Source organism: Loxodonta africana, chromosome 18 (assembly GCF_030014295.1).
Source record: "Loxodonta africana isolate mLoxAfr1 chromosome 18, mLoxAfr1.hap2, whole genome shotgun sequence".
NCBI classification, from domain to species: domain Eukaryota; kingdom Metazoa; phylum Chordata; class Mammalia; order Proboscidea; family Elephantidae; genus Loxodonta; species Loxodonta africana.
The window spans coordinates 62740461-62757070 of record NC_087359.1 but is presented as its reverse complement, the minus strand read 5'-3'; the positions used below and the strand labels follow the sequence as shown (position 1 = coordinate 62757070).

The 16610-nt window shown below is 50.7% G+C and overlaps 1 protein-coding gene across 1 annotated transcript in view; it reads right to left on the bottom strand.

Annotated features, from left to right (window-relative positions):
* Positions 1-16610, bottom strand: part of RPH3AL (rabphilin 3A like (without C2 domains)) — a 145618-nt gene that overhangs the window by 25234 nt on the left and 103774 nt on the right. Inside the window, 1 exon segment of the mRNA XM_010596480.3 lies at positions 8685-8859. Coding sequence (XP_010594782.1) covers positions 8685-8859 — 175 coding nt within the window.

Sequence of the window (16610 nt, the reverse complement as noted above, 5' to 3'; positions counted from 1 at the left end):
GAGCTGAACAGCTCGCCTTCTCCAGAGGATGCAGATGGTGGCGTGGAGAGTGGCAGACTAGCTGGGGGGTCATTCGGAAAGGGCCAGCCCCAGGTCAATATTTGTAGCCTGAGCTGGACCAGACAACCAAACAGAAACCAAAGCCAGCTTTTTACAGGACTACAAATGGAACCACAGTTTATGATTTAAAAAAAAAAAAGTTTAAAATCCAATGAACCAGAGAAGTGCTAATAAAACTGTTTTTCTTAAAACTACCCAACCAGAACAAATCCAAAACCTCGAAGCAGTTTTCTGGAACAGACCCTGAAGTGAGCCAGTGTGTAATTCTGTTGAAGTCTGTCCAGGAAGCCTGGGCTCTACTCAGAGGACAACAGAGGGAGGGGGGTGGGGAATGGGAGGTGTGAGGAATCCTAAGGAGGTCCTTGAGGAGGGGCTGTGACCCACAAAGGGCTTAGCAGAGGTGGGAAAATACATTTGCCCCCCAGTTATGGGGAGACTGAGGCACCTGCCTGTACCCTAGCTGGGAGCTTTTTGGCTAGTAAAGTTTCTCTGCCATCTCAGGGGGGCTAGGGTGAGGAGGAAATAGGTATTTGTACCCTGTGAGTGGCGTCTGGGGTGGAGCGCAAAGCAGAAAGGCCTCCCTTAATCTAGCCAGATATGGCATTGATGGTTCAGTGGTAGAATTCTCGCCTCCCATGCGGAAGACCCAGGTTCGATTCCTAAGCAACGCACTTCATGTGTAGCTACCACCCGTCTATCTGTGGAGGCTTGTGAGTGGCTATGATGCTGAACAGTTTTCAGCAGAGCTTCCAGAATAAGACAGACTAGGAAGAAAGGCCTAGTACTCTACTTCTAAAAATCAGCCAGTGAAAACCATTTAATCCCAACGGTCTGATCTGTTACTGATCACAGGAATGGCACAGGACCAGGCAATGTTTTGTTCCATTGTGCATGAGGTCGCCATGAGCCAGAGTCTGACTTGATTGTAGCTAACAACAACAACAATCTGACCAGGTCACAGGGCTGTGACGAAGGCTTCAGATGACTAGTTCCTTCCCCTCACCTGGCCCCAGGCTCCCAGGGAGAGGTAAATGCAGCAACGTCTCACTTATCCAGGGTTCACCTCCCAGGAACCCCAGCGCCCATCCGAGTAAAAAAACACACCCATTAAATAGAGCCCTCTGAACACCTGCGTGGGCTCTAGACTCAGGGCACCATGTTATCGGTTTCAGGCGCTCAGCCCACAGCTGAGCAAGGCAAGGGTGGGGAAGAAAAACCACAGAGAAGACCCAGGAGAGCACTACCGCACTGTTACAGCCCTGGAGGCTGAAGAAAATAATAAGCCCTATCATGTTAAATTCCCTTGGCTTTGGAGGTAGAGAATCACGAAATTCTGAGAGTGATTCGCATACAAAATGATTTCAGTCACACACCAGTCCAAAAGCAAAGATGAGAAGGCAGGAAGGACAGGAAATCTGGACGAATAGAAATGGGAACCCAAGGTCGAAAGCAGGAGAGTGTTGACACATTGCAGGGTTGGCAACCAATGTCACAAAGCAATTTTGTGTATTCATTGTTCAATGAGAAACTAATTTGCTCTGTAAACTTTTACCTAAACCACAATAAAAAACAAACAACAAAACCAAAATAGTTGTTCAACTCTTCCAAGGATATGTATATAAGATATTCATTTACTTGTAACAGTGAAAGTTCAGAAATCTAATTGTCTATAAATTTGTCAGTGGTTAAATAAATTATGATCCATCTAAAAAAAAATGACTTCAGTCAGATCAATTCAGCTCTCACAGGGATTAGCTTTGCAACTGGTATGGCAGACACCGTGGGATGTATCATCCAGCGCCTCTCCCTGTTTCCTGCTTCTACTATTAACAAGGCTGCAGAGATAACAGGCTTGATTTTCCAGCCTCCTGTGCAGCTAGATAGAGTGGTCGTGTGACACTGTTTTGGTCAACAAGTTATAAGTGGAAGTCTTCTGGTGCCACCCTTTCCCTTTTATTTTTCTTCCTTTCTTTATAGGGATGGCTGGAACCATGGGAGCCACTTTGTGACCATGAGGGAAAGGTCAAGAATTGTAAAGACATCTGTCCTTGCATCACTGAGCTGCAGAACGCATGTGCCTTCTCTAAACCTATTATATGGGAAAAAAAGTTTACCTCTTATTACCTAAATATGCCAGATTAATACGGTGCCCCCCCCCCGCCGCCAGCAAAATCCAGCTCAGAAGAAAGAAGCCTGCAGAAGACGTGGGCTCAGCTCTAAAGGGACTAAGAGCCCTCAGTATTGGTTCCATCATTTATACCTTATATTTCACAGGGGAGCAAAGAGACCAGGTAGTGTACAAAAGCTGGCTCTATTTATCGTTGCCATAAATGTGGAGCAATCTGCCCTAGGAAGTAGCACAGAGAAACCACTCGATCTGGATCTATCAGGTGGGAGGGTGGAGATCCCTCTCCAGGGACAGCCAGGCAGACCCTACGGCCAGTCACCAGGAGGGGCTTAGGCCATGGTATTTCCTATCCCCTCCTGGGGAAAGAACGAATATCTTGCTGTGGGCAAGTCTGCCTGGGGCTCACCAAGGGGTCTGCAAAAAAATCCTCGGCCAAAATCAATACCCAGTGTCCTGAGGAGGGAGAGAGCAGCAAATACAGGTGACCAGCACACCTGTCCTACACGTGCCAGGGCTGCCACCAGCTCTCCTTGAGGTAACACAGAGGAAAACAACACTCCCAATCTTTTCCTACGTTCATGGCATTGTTTGTAGCGTTTAGATCTTTAATCTATCTGCAATGTGTTTCTGGATATGCACGGAAGTAGAGGGTCTTCTCCTGGAAAGAAATCTAATCACACTAGCTCATTACGAAATAAAACCTGTGATTTTCCCACTGAGTTGTAAAGCTACCCACGTTCAGCTGCCATGTCTTCTGAGGGTCTATTCTTTCTCTATTCTGTTCCACTTTATTTATTCTATAAATACACAAATATTCTATTTATTCGGTACCAATACAGTACTGCTTTTACTGAGTACAGTAACTTTAGAGTAAGCTTTAACATCTGCTCAGGCCACCCCCCTACCCTTGCTATTCTTTTCAAAAAAACATTTTGTTAAGTTATTCTCTAGCTTCCTTATGAACTTGTTTTCTATTGAGATGCAATTCGCATAAAATTCACCCTTTGAAAGTACACAACTCAGTGGTTTTTAGTACCTTGTACAACTATCACCGCCTTCCAATTCCAAAACATTTTCATCACCTCAAAAAGAAACCCATATCCATTAGCAGTTGCTCCCCATTCCCTCTGCCCCCAGCTCCTGAAGAACCGCTAGTCTACTTTCTGTCTCTATGAATTTGCCTATTCTGGTATTTCATATAAAAGGGAATCACATAATATATGGTCTTTTGTGTCTGGTTTCTTTCACTTAGCATAACGTTTTCAAAGCTCATCCATGTTGCAGCGTGTATCAGTACTCTGCAGTATTGTTTGCAGTGCCCCAAAACTGGAAAACAATCTGAATGTCCATTGACAGGTGCATAATTAAATCACGGTGCACTATATGATGGGACTTTATCCAGCCATTAAAAAGAAGAAAGTAAAATCTATACTCATCGACCTGGAGGGATGCCTATGATATTCTTTTAAGACGAAAAACAAGCTGCAGAGTAACGGGTAAGAAGAGCCTATTTTTGTTGCTGCTGTTGTTTTTAAAAAAAAAGCAAGGAAAAAAACCCCTGTATCATATCTATGGCTGTAGGGAGAATGAAAAAAGGGGTTTGGAGATGCTGGAGAGTAGGAGAGATTTTTATTTTTCATACATCTTTGAATGGTAATTAAATATTAACAAAGAAAACGTAAAGACACAAGAAAAAGAACCTGCCTTGGACACGTCAATACATTTTACTTGACTGTTCCGTGGATTAAAAAGTTCATGGCTTACATTTGTTGATTGCCCTTCCTCTTCCAACAGGGCGTGAGAAAGAAAAGGGAGTGGGCTGGGATGGGGGAGGAGGCGTTGGGAGTCATAGATGCCTGAGCCCAAGGGCTGACAGGGAGAGAGAGAGAGAAAGAGAGAGACGGAGGAATGGGGCTGGGGAAGGATGATAGAACCAGAGATTCATAGATGAGAATCAGCATAAAGCCAATTCCCAGAAGGTGGAGATCAATCTTATCCCTGAGCTCCCAGTTCTCCATCATTTCTGACACCAGTCGCCCACACAGCATTCTCTCTCCCTGTCCCTAGCCACTGGGTAGAGGGGGGCAGTTGTCCCCAGGGACAAGTCCAAGGGAGCACCAGATGAGGTGTGGGATGACATTCTGAAGCACCACAAATATGAAAAGCACCTGACTGAGGCAGCAGGACAAGAGGGGGAAGGCATTTCTGAAGTGTTGCTGCTACCAACATCTATTCATCTTGAAATTGGGGGTGGAGGTGGGGTGCAATTTAGAGAATGCCCCCGGGCACTTGAATGGGGAGAGGGATGGTGCAACTTAGAGACTGCCCCTGGGCACTTGTTACCCTTGCTAAGCCTCTGCTAGGTCAGACCTTAGATGTTAAGAGAACACTGTGCTTGGGTTCATAAATTTACTGGAACGACTCACAGAACTCACAGAAGATGTTGTATTTATGCCTACTGGTTTCACTATAATAATAGGACATAAATTAGGACCATCATAAGGAAAAGACGCACGAGTGATGCATGTGCCCTTCCAATGCATTTCACCCTCCCTTTGCTGACGAGAAAGCTCCCTGAGCCTTAGTGTACCCTGCTTTCATTGGCCAGTCCTGCACGATAGGCTAAATCATGCCTCCTGAGGCTAGTTGATATGGGCCTCCCAGGTGAGTCTTCTGGTACAGCCAGCCCCACGCCAGCATAAATCCTCAGGTGTGGCCTAGAAGTCTCAGACCAAGAAGGCACCCCAATTACTCCAATGGTTATTTCTCTGGAGCCAAGGACAAAGGCCACCTTACTTAGGGTAAAACTAGGCCCTTTACCCCAAAGAGGGTCAGAGGGTCAGCCAGGAGAGAGGCTGGGAGGGAGTGAGCTGGTGCTGGGATCAGCTTACTGCTAGTGAGCAGGGACTGGGGGGCAGGAGGGGGCGATGGCCCTGGGTTCCCCAGAGGTAGGGGCCCAGAAGCAGAGCCACTCATGAGAGCAGGGTAGTTCTCAGCCTTCAAGCATTTCCTGGGGCTTTCCAGAAGACCCCTGGCCTGGAGGGGCCTGTAGCCTCAGTGAACACCCCTCCACAGGCCTTTCAAATGTTCTGGAGCAGGTGGGTGATTTATTTATTCATTTATTCTTCTGTTCATTCATCCAATAAGCATGTATGGAGGGCCTCTCCTGATATGTGCTGAGAAGTGGCCTGTTCAGGACACACGTGACCCCTGCCCACATGGGGCTCCCAGTGTCATGGGGTGAGGCGTAACTAAGGTATGGCAGGTAGGGTGCGTGCCCTGGGCACCACCTAAGGAGGGGCACTAATGAGCAGTTTCTATTGGCCACTGCAGTTTCCATTGCCAGCTGTGAGAGATCATTCAGCAATTTAAAACTAACTGCAATAAGTGCATTTTCCATAGATAGGCCCCTGGGCAGTGACTCTGTTTCTATCTGGCCCCAGCCTGGCACTGGGTAGCCTTGACCCCAGCCTGGCACCCCTGAGGATGGGGTTGGGGGTGGAGAGAGGAAGTCTCTCTTGGAGCTGGAGAAATACCAGCAGAGTCCCCAAAGTCCAGTTGGCAGTGGACAGAAAAGACCCAGTGTCTTTCCCCTGAGCCAGACTCAAGGGCTGCATGCTGGAGCCCAACGGCTGGGAGGAGGCTGCCCTTAGGAGGAGCCATACAAAGGCTGCAGTCCCCAGGGACAGCAGCCATGGCTGAGCCCTCCCTAGAGGCAACAGGCATGGACTTCACTGTGAGGTCATGTGGACCACCACAGAGAAGGGCTGGCACATGTCAGACCACCTCCCTCTGCCCCAGGCTCAGGATGTTTCCAGTTGGCCCACCTTTTGGTCTCACACAAGCATTTAGTACCTATTCTGTATACTCCCTTTAAGAACACAGCCAGGTCTGGGACAGTCAGGGGACCCCAACTTAATCAGAAAGCACAGATCCTGGCTTCTACACAGGCTAATCAGAGAGAAGATGGCCAAGTCACCCAGGAACAAGCTTCGCAGTAGCTAAACAACTGGCCAGTTTGGGGCTCTCCGGAGCCCAGGCTCCTCTACGCAAACCTTGGCTCCACAGTATGGAACCTCTCTGGTTTTCCTCCTGCTTTCCTAGCAATGCCTCCTTTGTCTCCTCTACCAGCATTTCTTCCTCCTCAGGCTCAGTCCTGCCTACCTTTCCCCTTCCCCTCCTGGTGCACCTTCTCCTCTGTGTCGGTGCAGACGTCTCCTGAGCCTCCATAGCCAGCCAGGGGGCTTCAGCCTCAGCATCCTGCTGCCAGTGGCTGAGACACACCAGGTCACCTGTCTGTGTCTCCATCTCCCAAGCTGCAAAATCACAGGGCTATGGTATGCTTGGCACTGGGGCTGGCACCAGCTGGAGTGGAGAACCAGCTCACACAAGGAGCCCCCAAGCTCCCTTAACTGGCCCCAGAGCAAACTCTCTGAATAAATGGTGCTCAGTCCAAGTGCGTGGAGCCACCAGCCTCCTCACTCACAGAATTAAAAGGCCATCTGTGTCTGCAGGGCTAAGGAGGTGGTGGAGGCTCTCTTCCCCCCCAGAGCTGTGTTGTGTTCGTATGTTCATGTGTGCGCTTGTGAGCTGTGCTGATGCTGGAGCAGACAGGGCAGCGAGGGCCCCTGGAGGTGGACACCTGGCCCAGGAGTCAGGGCTCGGGCCCCTTGGTGTGGGGGCCAGGCCACACCTGCTTGCACAAGCCTCAGGGCCCTCCTGCTCAACCACTCGAGGTAACATTCTAAATCCAATAATGTCCACCAAAGGAGTCCCTGGGTGGCACAACAGTTTAGCACTCGACTCCTACCTAAAAGGCTGGAGGTTCGAGGCCAGCCAGAAGTGCCTCGAAGAAAGGCCTGGAAATCTACTTCCAAAAAATCATCCATTGGAAACCCTATGGATCACAGTTCTACTATGATACATACGCGTCACCATGAGTCGGAGTTGACTCTGGATGGCAACTGGTGTGTGTGCGTGTGTGTGTGTGTGTATGTGTGTGTGTAATGTCCACCAGCGTCTGTCTCCACTGCCACATCTCTTCCTCCTGCCTGGGGGACTGGGACGCACCCTGACAGGGCTCAGGCAAGAGAACGCCCCAGCTTTGAGGGTGGAAAAGGGATAGAACGAAAGTGGGGGTAACTTCCCCACCAAATTCCTTGCTCCCTGCTGGCTCCCTCCCAGGGCTGGCCAGCCACAGAGCCCCCTTCAGGCCAGTGTCTAAGCCAAGCCTGCTCACCTCCCCACTGCACCTGGCCAAAGTCTCCACCCGCATCCTGCCCCCATGGTCCCTACAAATGCTTGTCTGTGGCGGTGATGTCAAGGAATGTGACCTCATGAGAATCAGAATTGCAAACAGAATCCAGGAAAATGGGCAAGGAAAGGCTGCTTCAAAATAACCAGGTGATGCCGAGGAGAAAACATTTGGGGGCTGGACACCAAACTGTTAATGCAGGTTATGTCTGGAAGGTTTGATTTACAGGAAATTTTTACCTTCTAAATGATGTCGTTTTACAACGTTCAAATTTTTATAATAAACATACATTACTTTTATAACAAAGGAAAAAAAACCCAAATAATATAAAAACAGATGCTTGATCATAAGCCAAAGACCAAGATGGTGGGATGCCCTTTAGGAGCAGCTGCCACGTTGAGTGTCTTGGGTCTCCTTCCCCAGACATCAGGATGACCCCTTACCCCTCTGGTGGCCTCTGTCTCTTGTAAGACCCTTGCAGCCTGAGTCTTGGGGCTACTTCAGGGCAGAAGGAGCCAGACCCCAGAGGGTAAGACCATTTGACTTTTGGTCCCCGCTCTGCTCCACACCAGCTGAGTAAATCCCTCCTCTTCTCTGAGCCCCGGCTACTCATCTATAAAGGGGGGCTATTAAACACCTGCCCTGTCCACCTCCTGGGTGTGCTGGGAGGCCAGGAACTTTGAAACTAAAGTCATAAACCTGAAGCCTCATGCAAACTGAAAGTGGGGTGGTGCTCCCCTTCTGACAGTGGACACCTGAGACACACCCACATTAGTGCAGCCACCGAGAAATCGGGCACGAATTTCCTTTGCTCCTTAGGAACAGGGAAGCTGAGGTCCTTCCTTGCTAAGACACAAACCAGCACGGGGAAGAGGTGGTACAGGCCTACCTTGGAAGGATGGATTTCTATACTTTGCAAAAAAACCTCAACCAACATCACATTTCTGCAAAGCTCTGTAGTGCTATTCACAGCATTCCCACCCCGCCACCACAAATTACTGCTTGTTTGTGAATCCACCCAAATGGACGCTCCCATTGTATCTCTGCACAGAGCAAGGAATCACCTGCTGAAGGTCCAAGCCGCCTGCTTGGGTGCAAGTGGGGTACTGAGGGCAGGGATGAAGTAATAGTATGAGCCATATAGGGGTGGCGGTAGGCATGGCCTTGTGCCTGTGGCACTTCCTGCCTGGCCGATGGTCCAAACATTAGGAGCTGCCTTGGGAGAAGGCACAGGGGACTTACCTCTCCCTCGGGCCCAGGTATAGACACGACTGGTCTCAGTGCTTCTGGGCTCTCGCTCGGCTGGCTCCACTGGCATAGGTCGGAAGTGGGGGTCATCAGCCCGGCCGGGGGTCTTCAGGGGCAGGATATACTTGGGGAGCCCTTTGTAGAACCAGGCCCCTGACCTCTTCCAGACCTGGGAAGAGGAGAGACATCGGGTTAAAGCACAGGACGCAAGGAGCCCTCTCTGCCCTGTGCACCGGCCAGGCCTCCCCTCTTGGTGCCTGTCCTACTCTCCCTTCTGGTGATGCGAGATGGGAGGGCAAAGCAGCTAAGAACCAAGCATGAGGAGAGCTCTGCCTCTGCTCTCCCTGCCTGGGCTGGGGCCGTCGCCACCTTCCTGGGACTCGGGACACCAGGTTCCGTGGACTTCCACGCCTACTTTAGAGACAACGTCATGTTCCCTCGTCTCTCTCTTGAGAAGGGAGGTAATGCATGCAAAGCCCTCACACAGCACCTGGCCCATTGGAAATGCTTACTGAAACTGTCCACTGTTACCACCTTTGGTCTGTATAACCCAGGATCCTGGAGATGGCCTTAGTCAGGCCCCCTGCACACCCCCAGTCCCTGCCTGAGAACTCTAGTGATGCGGTGCCCCCGAGCCACAAAGCAGCCTGTTGGGTTCTAACGGGTCTGCCTGTGAGGAGCCTCTCCCTCCAACCAGCGGCTCTCACTGCACCTGTCTCACTGGCTGAGGCCTCCTGGGGCGCACAGAGTGGACCCGCTCACCCTCACTGAGTACCCAGTCCTCCCACCCAGCATCCAGCCACCAAATCATTCCACCTTTCCCAAGTGCAGCACCCAGGCCCCAGCTTCCCTTCCTGACAAATATCCCTGGATACCACAGATGTCCCTAAGCCCCTCCCACCAAGTCACACCCTCTTGCTGGGGTCACGTTTGTCACCGTCCCTGGGGGGTGGGCCTCAGGAGTGCCGCAAAGCTTCAGGCTTGGTCTGGCCACCTCTTCCTCTTTCTGGCCTTAGTCCTGCCCCTCTTAAATCTGGGGTATCCCTGGAGCCCCTCTTGACCCCACACAGTCCCACCAGGGGCTCTCGGATTTAGTGGGGTCAGACAATGCTTGCCAGGCCCAAACAGGTCCAAAATGTCTCTTTATCGCTTCCCCTTGGAAGTGATGTGGGGCTGGGGGAAGCTGGTGAGATGGGCACCCCTGAAAGCAAGTACCTGGGAAGCCAAGGATGCTCACCCTCACCCTGGACAGGACAGATGGGGCAGGAGATGCTCCAGTCTGGGCACACTGCCCCTTGGACCCTGTGGGAGTCCTTCTATGCCCAATCGCCCCCACATGGCCACCCAGGCTGCCCTACTCCCTGTACTCTTCCTTGTGTACAAGGCAGGATCAATAGCTGCTTCCTCATGTACTTGCTGTGTGACTTTGGGTGAGTTTCTTAACCTCTCTGAGTTTCCTCATCAGTGAAATGTGATAATAAAGCTTGCACAACAGGGCTGCCAAGAAAACTGAAAAGCACGCAGCACACCACATATCACCCAGAAGGTACTCAATAGATACCAGTTTGCTTTCTTCCTGGCTGTCCCTTTCCTTGGGCTAGGCCACTCTGAGGTGCTGGAAAGCTCTTTCTGAGAGCCTCTTGGGCTGAGACAATCTCTGCACTGGCAGAGGACTTGAATCTCAGGAAAAGCCACAGATTAGAATTCAGAGGAGCAGCTAAGATCCCTGAACGCTTACTGCCTCCTAAAAAAAACACTGAGGGCTCTAATCTCTTTTCCGATAAAGGAAATACATTAAGGGTATTTAGTCAGGAGACATGGGGGTGTGTGAAGGAATGAAGGGCCCTTTTCAGAGAAAAGCAAGCCATGGTGTTTCAGAGCAGACATCCTGGTTGGATTCTGGGTCTGTCACCCAGCAGCTGTGTGATTTACACATACCAACTCCCTGAGCCTCAGTTTCCTCACCAGTAAGTGGGATGCAAGAATGAATGTCAGATCCATACCGCCCAGTGCCGGATATGGAGCAGCCACCAAAGAGACCAGAGCTTGAGATCACCAGCATCATCCTCCTCTGTCCGACAGACATGCCCAACTTTAGAACCAGTGGACTCCAAAGGAAGAATTTAAAACCAGAAGGCCAGAGTCAGCCCTGGCTCTCTAGAACAGTGTTTCCCAGTCCCGAAACTTCCTTTGTGCCACATTCAATTCTGGGGGTGTTAATAGGGGCCGGGCCAACAAAACAAAAAAGGTTCCATGGTCATGTATGCTTGAGAAGCACTAGGTGAAACCAAGCTCCATACTGCAGGATTTCTCAGAGCCTTTAATATGCTAATGTAAACAGTACTCTCCACCAGGGCTATAGGACACACAGTGCTTCCCACGTGGAACCTACCTGGAAGGCTTTCCTAGGGAAACTCAACCCTAGGTAATGGGTCTGCATAAACTCAGCATTTAACTGTGCGGCACTTCCCGTTCACGTTGGGTAATGTGTCCTTATTTCTCCAGGTAGGCAGTAGTTGCCTCTTTATGCTCCAGAGTGACAAGTATAGGACCACTGGGTCCTGACCATGAGCCTGGCATGAGTCACTCCTTCATTCCTCCCAGCAACCCTGTGAGGAAAAGCCTGCTCTGGTGTGGTTCTTGAACATGGAACCCATCTGGTGCAACAAACGTTTCACGAAACCCTCTTTGGGAAACCCGTTGTGGTCCTCTCACAGCCATTGGATGATACATAGTTATTTATTTGAGTAGGTAATGCTCGTACATGGTCTAAAACTCACAAAAGTACAAAAGTGCAAAGTCCCCTCCCCCATTCCCAGAGCCATCCAACAGGAACTGCTCTTTGAGGAAGCTCTGTTATTATCCCCACTTTCCAGATGGGAAAGACGAGGCTCCAACAAGTTAAGCAACTTGCCCAAGGCCAGCACACCACTCTATTGGTCTCTCCTCCACACCAGAGACCCCAGAGTCTCACCCCAACAGTTTACAGATGCCAAGTAGATGCTCACTGAATTTCGGCTGAGCGATTAATAAATCCTCAGCGGGTCCGATGTCTTCCTGGACCCCTACAGGGGAGGGAAATGCTGGACAGGGAAAGGAAGGAAAAGCAAGCAGAAGCTGCCAACGCCGTCCTGTCCCTGGAGAGCTGTTGTGTGACTCATGAGAATAAGCGTCCAAATTCAAAAGGCCACATCCAGGCAACTGGGAGTGTGGGGAGACAGCGAGGGGGTGCTCCTTGGCCCCCCATTGCTAAGTGAAGGCCTGAGTGTCCATTCCTGCTGGCTTGGCTGGTTCTCCCCTGAGCAGACTAGAGCCCTGCCCCAATACGAGCTGACCTTGGGGACCACATGAAGCATCTGAGAGCCATCTGTGAACAGTGGGGTACAGGCAGGCTTGTAACCCATATCTCACACACCTCCCTCATCCTGCCATAGTAACTGCCCCCTTTTTTTTTCTGAGATGAGAAATACATACATGCTGTTGTTGTTAGCTGCCGTCAAGTCAGCCCCTGACTCATGGCGACCCCTCGCCCAATGGAACAAAACACTGCCCGGTCCTGTACTATTCCCATGATTGCTTGTGGAATGGCCCATTGTGATCCATAGGGTTTTCACCGGCTGATTTCTGGGCAGAAGATCGCTAGATCTTTCTTCCTAGTCTGTCTTAATCCGGAAGCTCTGTTGAAATCGGTTCAGAATCAACAACACGCAAGCCTTCACTGACGGATGGGTGGTGGGTGCACGTGAGGTGCAGTGGCCAGAATCTAACCCAGTTCTCCCACCTTCAAGGCGAGAATTCTACCACTGAACCAGCACAGCATACAAAATTAGGAAGAAAACAAAAGAGGAAAACGAGGAAGCTAAAGACCATGCGTATGTTCCCACCTGGAGAGCCCTGTTTAAACCCTGCAGTGTGAATTTTCTCACCCCCTTTCCTGGGCACATACGTGCTGTTTGCTTATGTTTCTCATTTAGAAGAAGACGATGTTAGACATAACCTGTTCTCCCCCCACTTAACTATCTATCACAGCGCTTGTTCCAGGTTAATAAGTAATGGCCTCCATCATCATTTTTTCATGGCTCTATAGTTTGGATTTACTAAACTTAATTAAACCAGTCCACCAATGATGGACAGTTAAATTGCTTTCCAATTTTTCACTCATACGAGCAGGGCTCCGAACATACATCATTAGATAGTTTTTGGTTTATTTCCTTAGGAAATATCCCAAGGAGTGGAATAGACAAATCAAAGGATGTCTATACGTTTTAGGTAATGACATACACCGTATACACACACAGGAAAAAGGCTGCATGTGGTCACGCTCCCCAGTGTGGCGGACAGCATATTCAGGGCCACCAACCAGCTGCCATCAAGTTGAGCTGATTTTGACTCATGGTGACCTCACGTGTGTCAGAGTAGATCTGTGCTCCATAGAGTTTTCAGTGGCTGATTTTTGGGTTTATTTTTCAGGTTTTTTTTTAAATTGTACTTTAGATGAAAGTTTACAGAACAAACTAATTTCTTATCAAACAGTACACACATTGTTTTATGACATTAGTTAACGGTCCCATGACATGTCAACACTCTCTCTTCCTGGGTTCCCTATTACCAGCTTTCCTGTTCCCTTCTGCCTTCCAATTCCTGCCCCAGGGCTGGTCGCACCCCTTTAGTCTTGTTTTGTTCCATGGTCCTATTCAATCTTTGGCTGAAGGGTGAACCTCAGGAGTGATCTTATTACTGAGCTGAAAGGGTGTCCATGGGCCACACTCTCAGGGTTTCTCCAGTCTGTCAGGCCAGCAAGTCTGGTCTCTCTTTTTGAGTTAGAATTTTGTTCGACATTTTTCTCCAGCTCTGTCTTGGACCTTCTATTGTGATCCCTGTCAGAGCAGTCAGTGGTGGTAGCCAGGCACCATCTCATTGTTCTGGACTCAGTCTGGTGGAGGCCATGGTAGATGTGGTCCATTAGTCCTTTGGACTAATCTTTCCCTTGTATTGTTAGTTTTCTTCATTATTCCTTGCTCCCGAAGGGGTGAGGCCAGCGGAGTATCCTAGATGGCTGCTCACACACTTTTAAGACCCCAGATACTACCCACCAAAGTAGAATGTAGAACATATTCTTTACAAACTATGTCATGCCAGTTGAGCTAGACATTCCGAGATCATGGTCCCTACAGCCCTCAGCCCAGTGGTTCGGTCCCTCAGGGAGTTGGATGTGTAGCCCTCAGCCCAGTGGTTCGGTCCCTCAGGGAGTAGGATGTGCAGCCCTCAGCCCAGTGGTTCAGTCCCTCAGGGAGATAGATGTGCAGCCCTCAGCCCAGTGGTTCGGTCCCTCAGGGAGTTGGATGTGCAGCCCTCAGCCCAGTGGTTCGGTCCCTCAGGGAGCTGGATGTCCAGCCCTCAGCCCAGTGGTTCAGTCCCTCAGGGAGCTGGATGTGCAGCCGTCAGCCCAGGGGTTCGGTCCCTCAGGGAGATGGATGTGCAGCCCTCAGCCCAGTGGTTCGGTCCCTCAGGGAGTTGGATGTGCAGCCCTCAGCCCAGTGGTTCGGTCCCTCAGGGAGTTGGATGTGCAGCCCTCAGCCCAGTGGTTCGGTCCCTCAGGGAGATGGTTGTGTCTATGGAGCTGCCATGGCCTTGTCAGTGGCTGACTTTTTGGAAGCACATCATCAGGTCTTTCTTCTAGGGAGCCTCTGGATAGACCTGAACTACCAAGCTTTTAGCTAGTGTTAACCATTTGTACCACCCAAGGACTCCATATTCTGGGCCAAACCCATTCCTTGAGTCAATTCTGACTCATAGGGGCCCTATAGGACAGAGGAGAACTGTCCCATAGGGTTTCCATGGCTGTAATCTTTACAGAAGCAGACTGCCACTCTTTCTCCTGTGGAGCAGCTGGTAGGTTTGAACCGACCTTTTAGTTAGCAACCTGGTACTTTAACCACTGCACTACCAGGGCTCCTTGTATGTAGGGCAGGGATCCCATATTATCCTTCCTGGTGAAATCTGGGGTCTAGTCTGTGGACCTTGCGTGCGAGCTATTCCCACGAGTTAGTGGGTATGGGGGAGAGACATCTGCCAAGTCTTGAGGTCACCAGAGCTAGGTACCATAGGAGGGACAACAGAGTCCCTGATGCTAGCCTAGGGCATGCCTTTGGGGGTTGAAGAGCACCCCCACCTCATGCCCACCCAGCCGAGGCTCTGTCTGGAGAGGAATGACTCAGCAAGCCGGCCAACACCTCACTGTCGCACGGCTTTCCCTGGGAGAGACTAAGAAACACTATGAAGCATGACACTGCATTCGGGGACCTGCAGTGCCCAGCACGGAGCCAGTGCTCAGTGAAGCCGCCTCCTACGCTTCTCATCTGCAGCTCCGTATCCCAGTTCTGACACATGAGTGTGCACGGTCGCTTCACTTTCACTGGTCACCTCTACTAGGCTGCACCATCCCATAGGAAGAGTGACAGCTGCTGTGCTCACCCCTGTATCTTCAAGTCCCGAGCACTTCCTGAGACCCAGCAGTTGCTCAACAGACACTGGCTGAGTGATGGACTTAGCAGCCCTGGGTAGTTTACTGAATGTGTCCCCACCTGCAGAGTCTGCTGCCTTCTTGGGAAGTGGTCTGGGGGTTTCATCCAACTTCTTTTAATTAATCAAATAAATTTCAACTTCAGATTAAAAGAACGATAAAGAGGAAGTGCCTAGCAGGGCGGCTAGAGGCAAACAAGCCCCTGGCTGTGGACCCTGGGAGCAAGGCGGCTGTATGCTCCCAGCCCCTTGTTGAGAACCCAGGGAGACCCCCAGCCCAGCTGCCCCTGCCGCCGGGCGCATCACGGCCACAGGGGCCCCCTGTCTCAGCCTCACCTCCTGCCGTAACAAGGCATTTCCAGTCCCCCCTACTTCTTAAAAAAACACTGATCTGTAAAGTGCTCTTGATAAAAGTGCAGGACATGAAATATTAGGTTGAATTACATGAAATTGCTGATATTCGACCATTTTTGACCTACAAAAATAAAAAAAGAACAAGTCAATTTCACAGGCTTCGCTGTGATGTTTACGCTCAGCAGGCCATTACCCACCAGGTCTGCCAGCCCTGGGGTTTCATGGGCAGATCTGGGGCAGACCTGGTGACTCAGTCACTCCCTGGGAACTGGCTGTGACGGGGTCTCTGCTCTGTCTGCTTCTTCCCCAGGGCTGGCACCTTGGTCCAGGTGGCAGGGTGTGACACGACCGTCGGGGGTGAGGGGCACAGGTTTCTCACTAGAAAGAAGCTGTGTGGGCAGCAGCTCTGCCCAGGCTCACCGTGGCCACCCAGAACACCTGGTGACCCTGCATCAGCATGTCAGGAGATGGCATCTGGGAGACCAGAGCGAACAAGCGCACTGCCCCATGCAGAGGTGGAGAAGACACCTGTCAGTATTTTGGAAAATGCCTTCCACGCAGGAGAGTGGGGCTAGTGAGGCAGAGGAGTGAGGCATCCCAGCTGGGTCGGGTTCTGAGCAGTACCCCTGCCAACCTATGCACTCCCAAACCCATTCTTGCTGCCTACCCCTACCCTGTAATAAAGCTCCCCCAGCAGCTTCTGATCACATGACTTCTGCTCTGCACACACAGGCACACCACCCAATGCTGGACATCAATGCCTGGCTCCTTCCCCAAGAACAGAGACAGGAGAAGCCCTCGTGGGAATCAATCCCCACCCCACTCCACCCCACCTCAGTCCAGGCCAGCAGATTGGAGAACACTGACTTTCTGGAGAGCCCAGTGATTCTGCAAAGCCACATTCTCCACACGTGTGCCTTGCTGTGATAAGGCCAGCAGAGCAGCCAGCCTTGAAAACGCCACTTAATGAGAAAAGCCCCGCACGGCCGCCATGGCACGTGTATGGGGTAGCCAGCGGCATCTAATCCTCCCTGGTACCAGGGT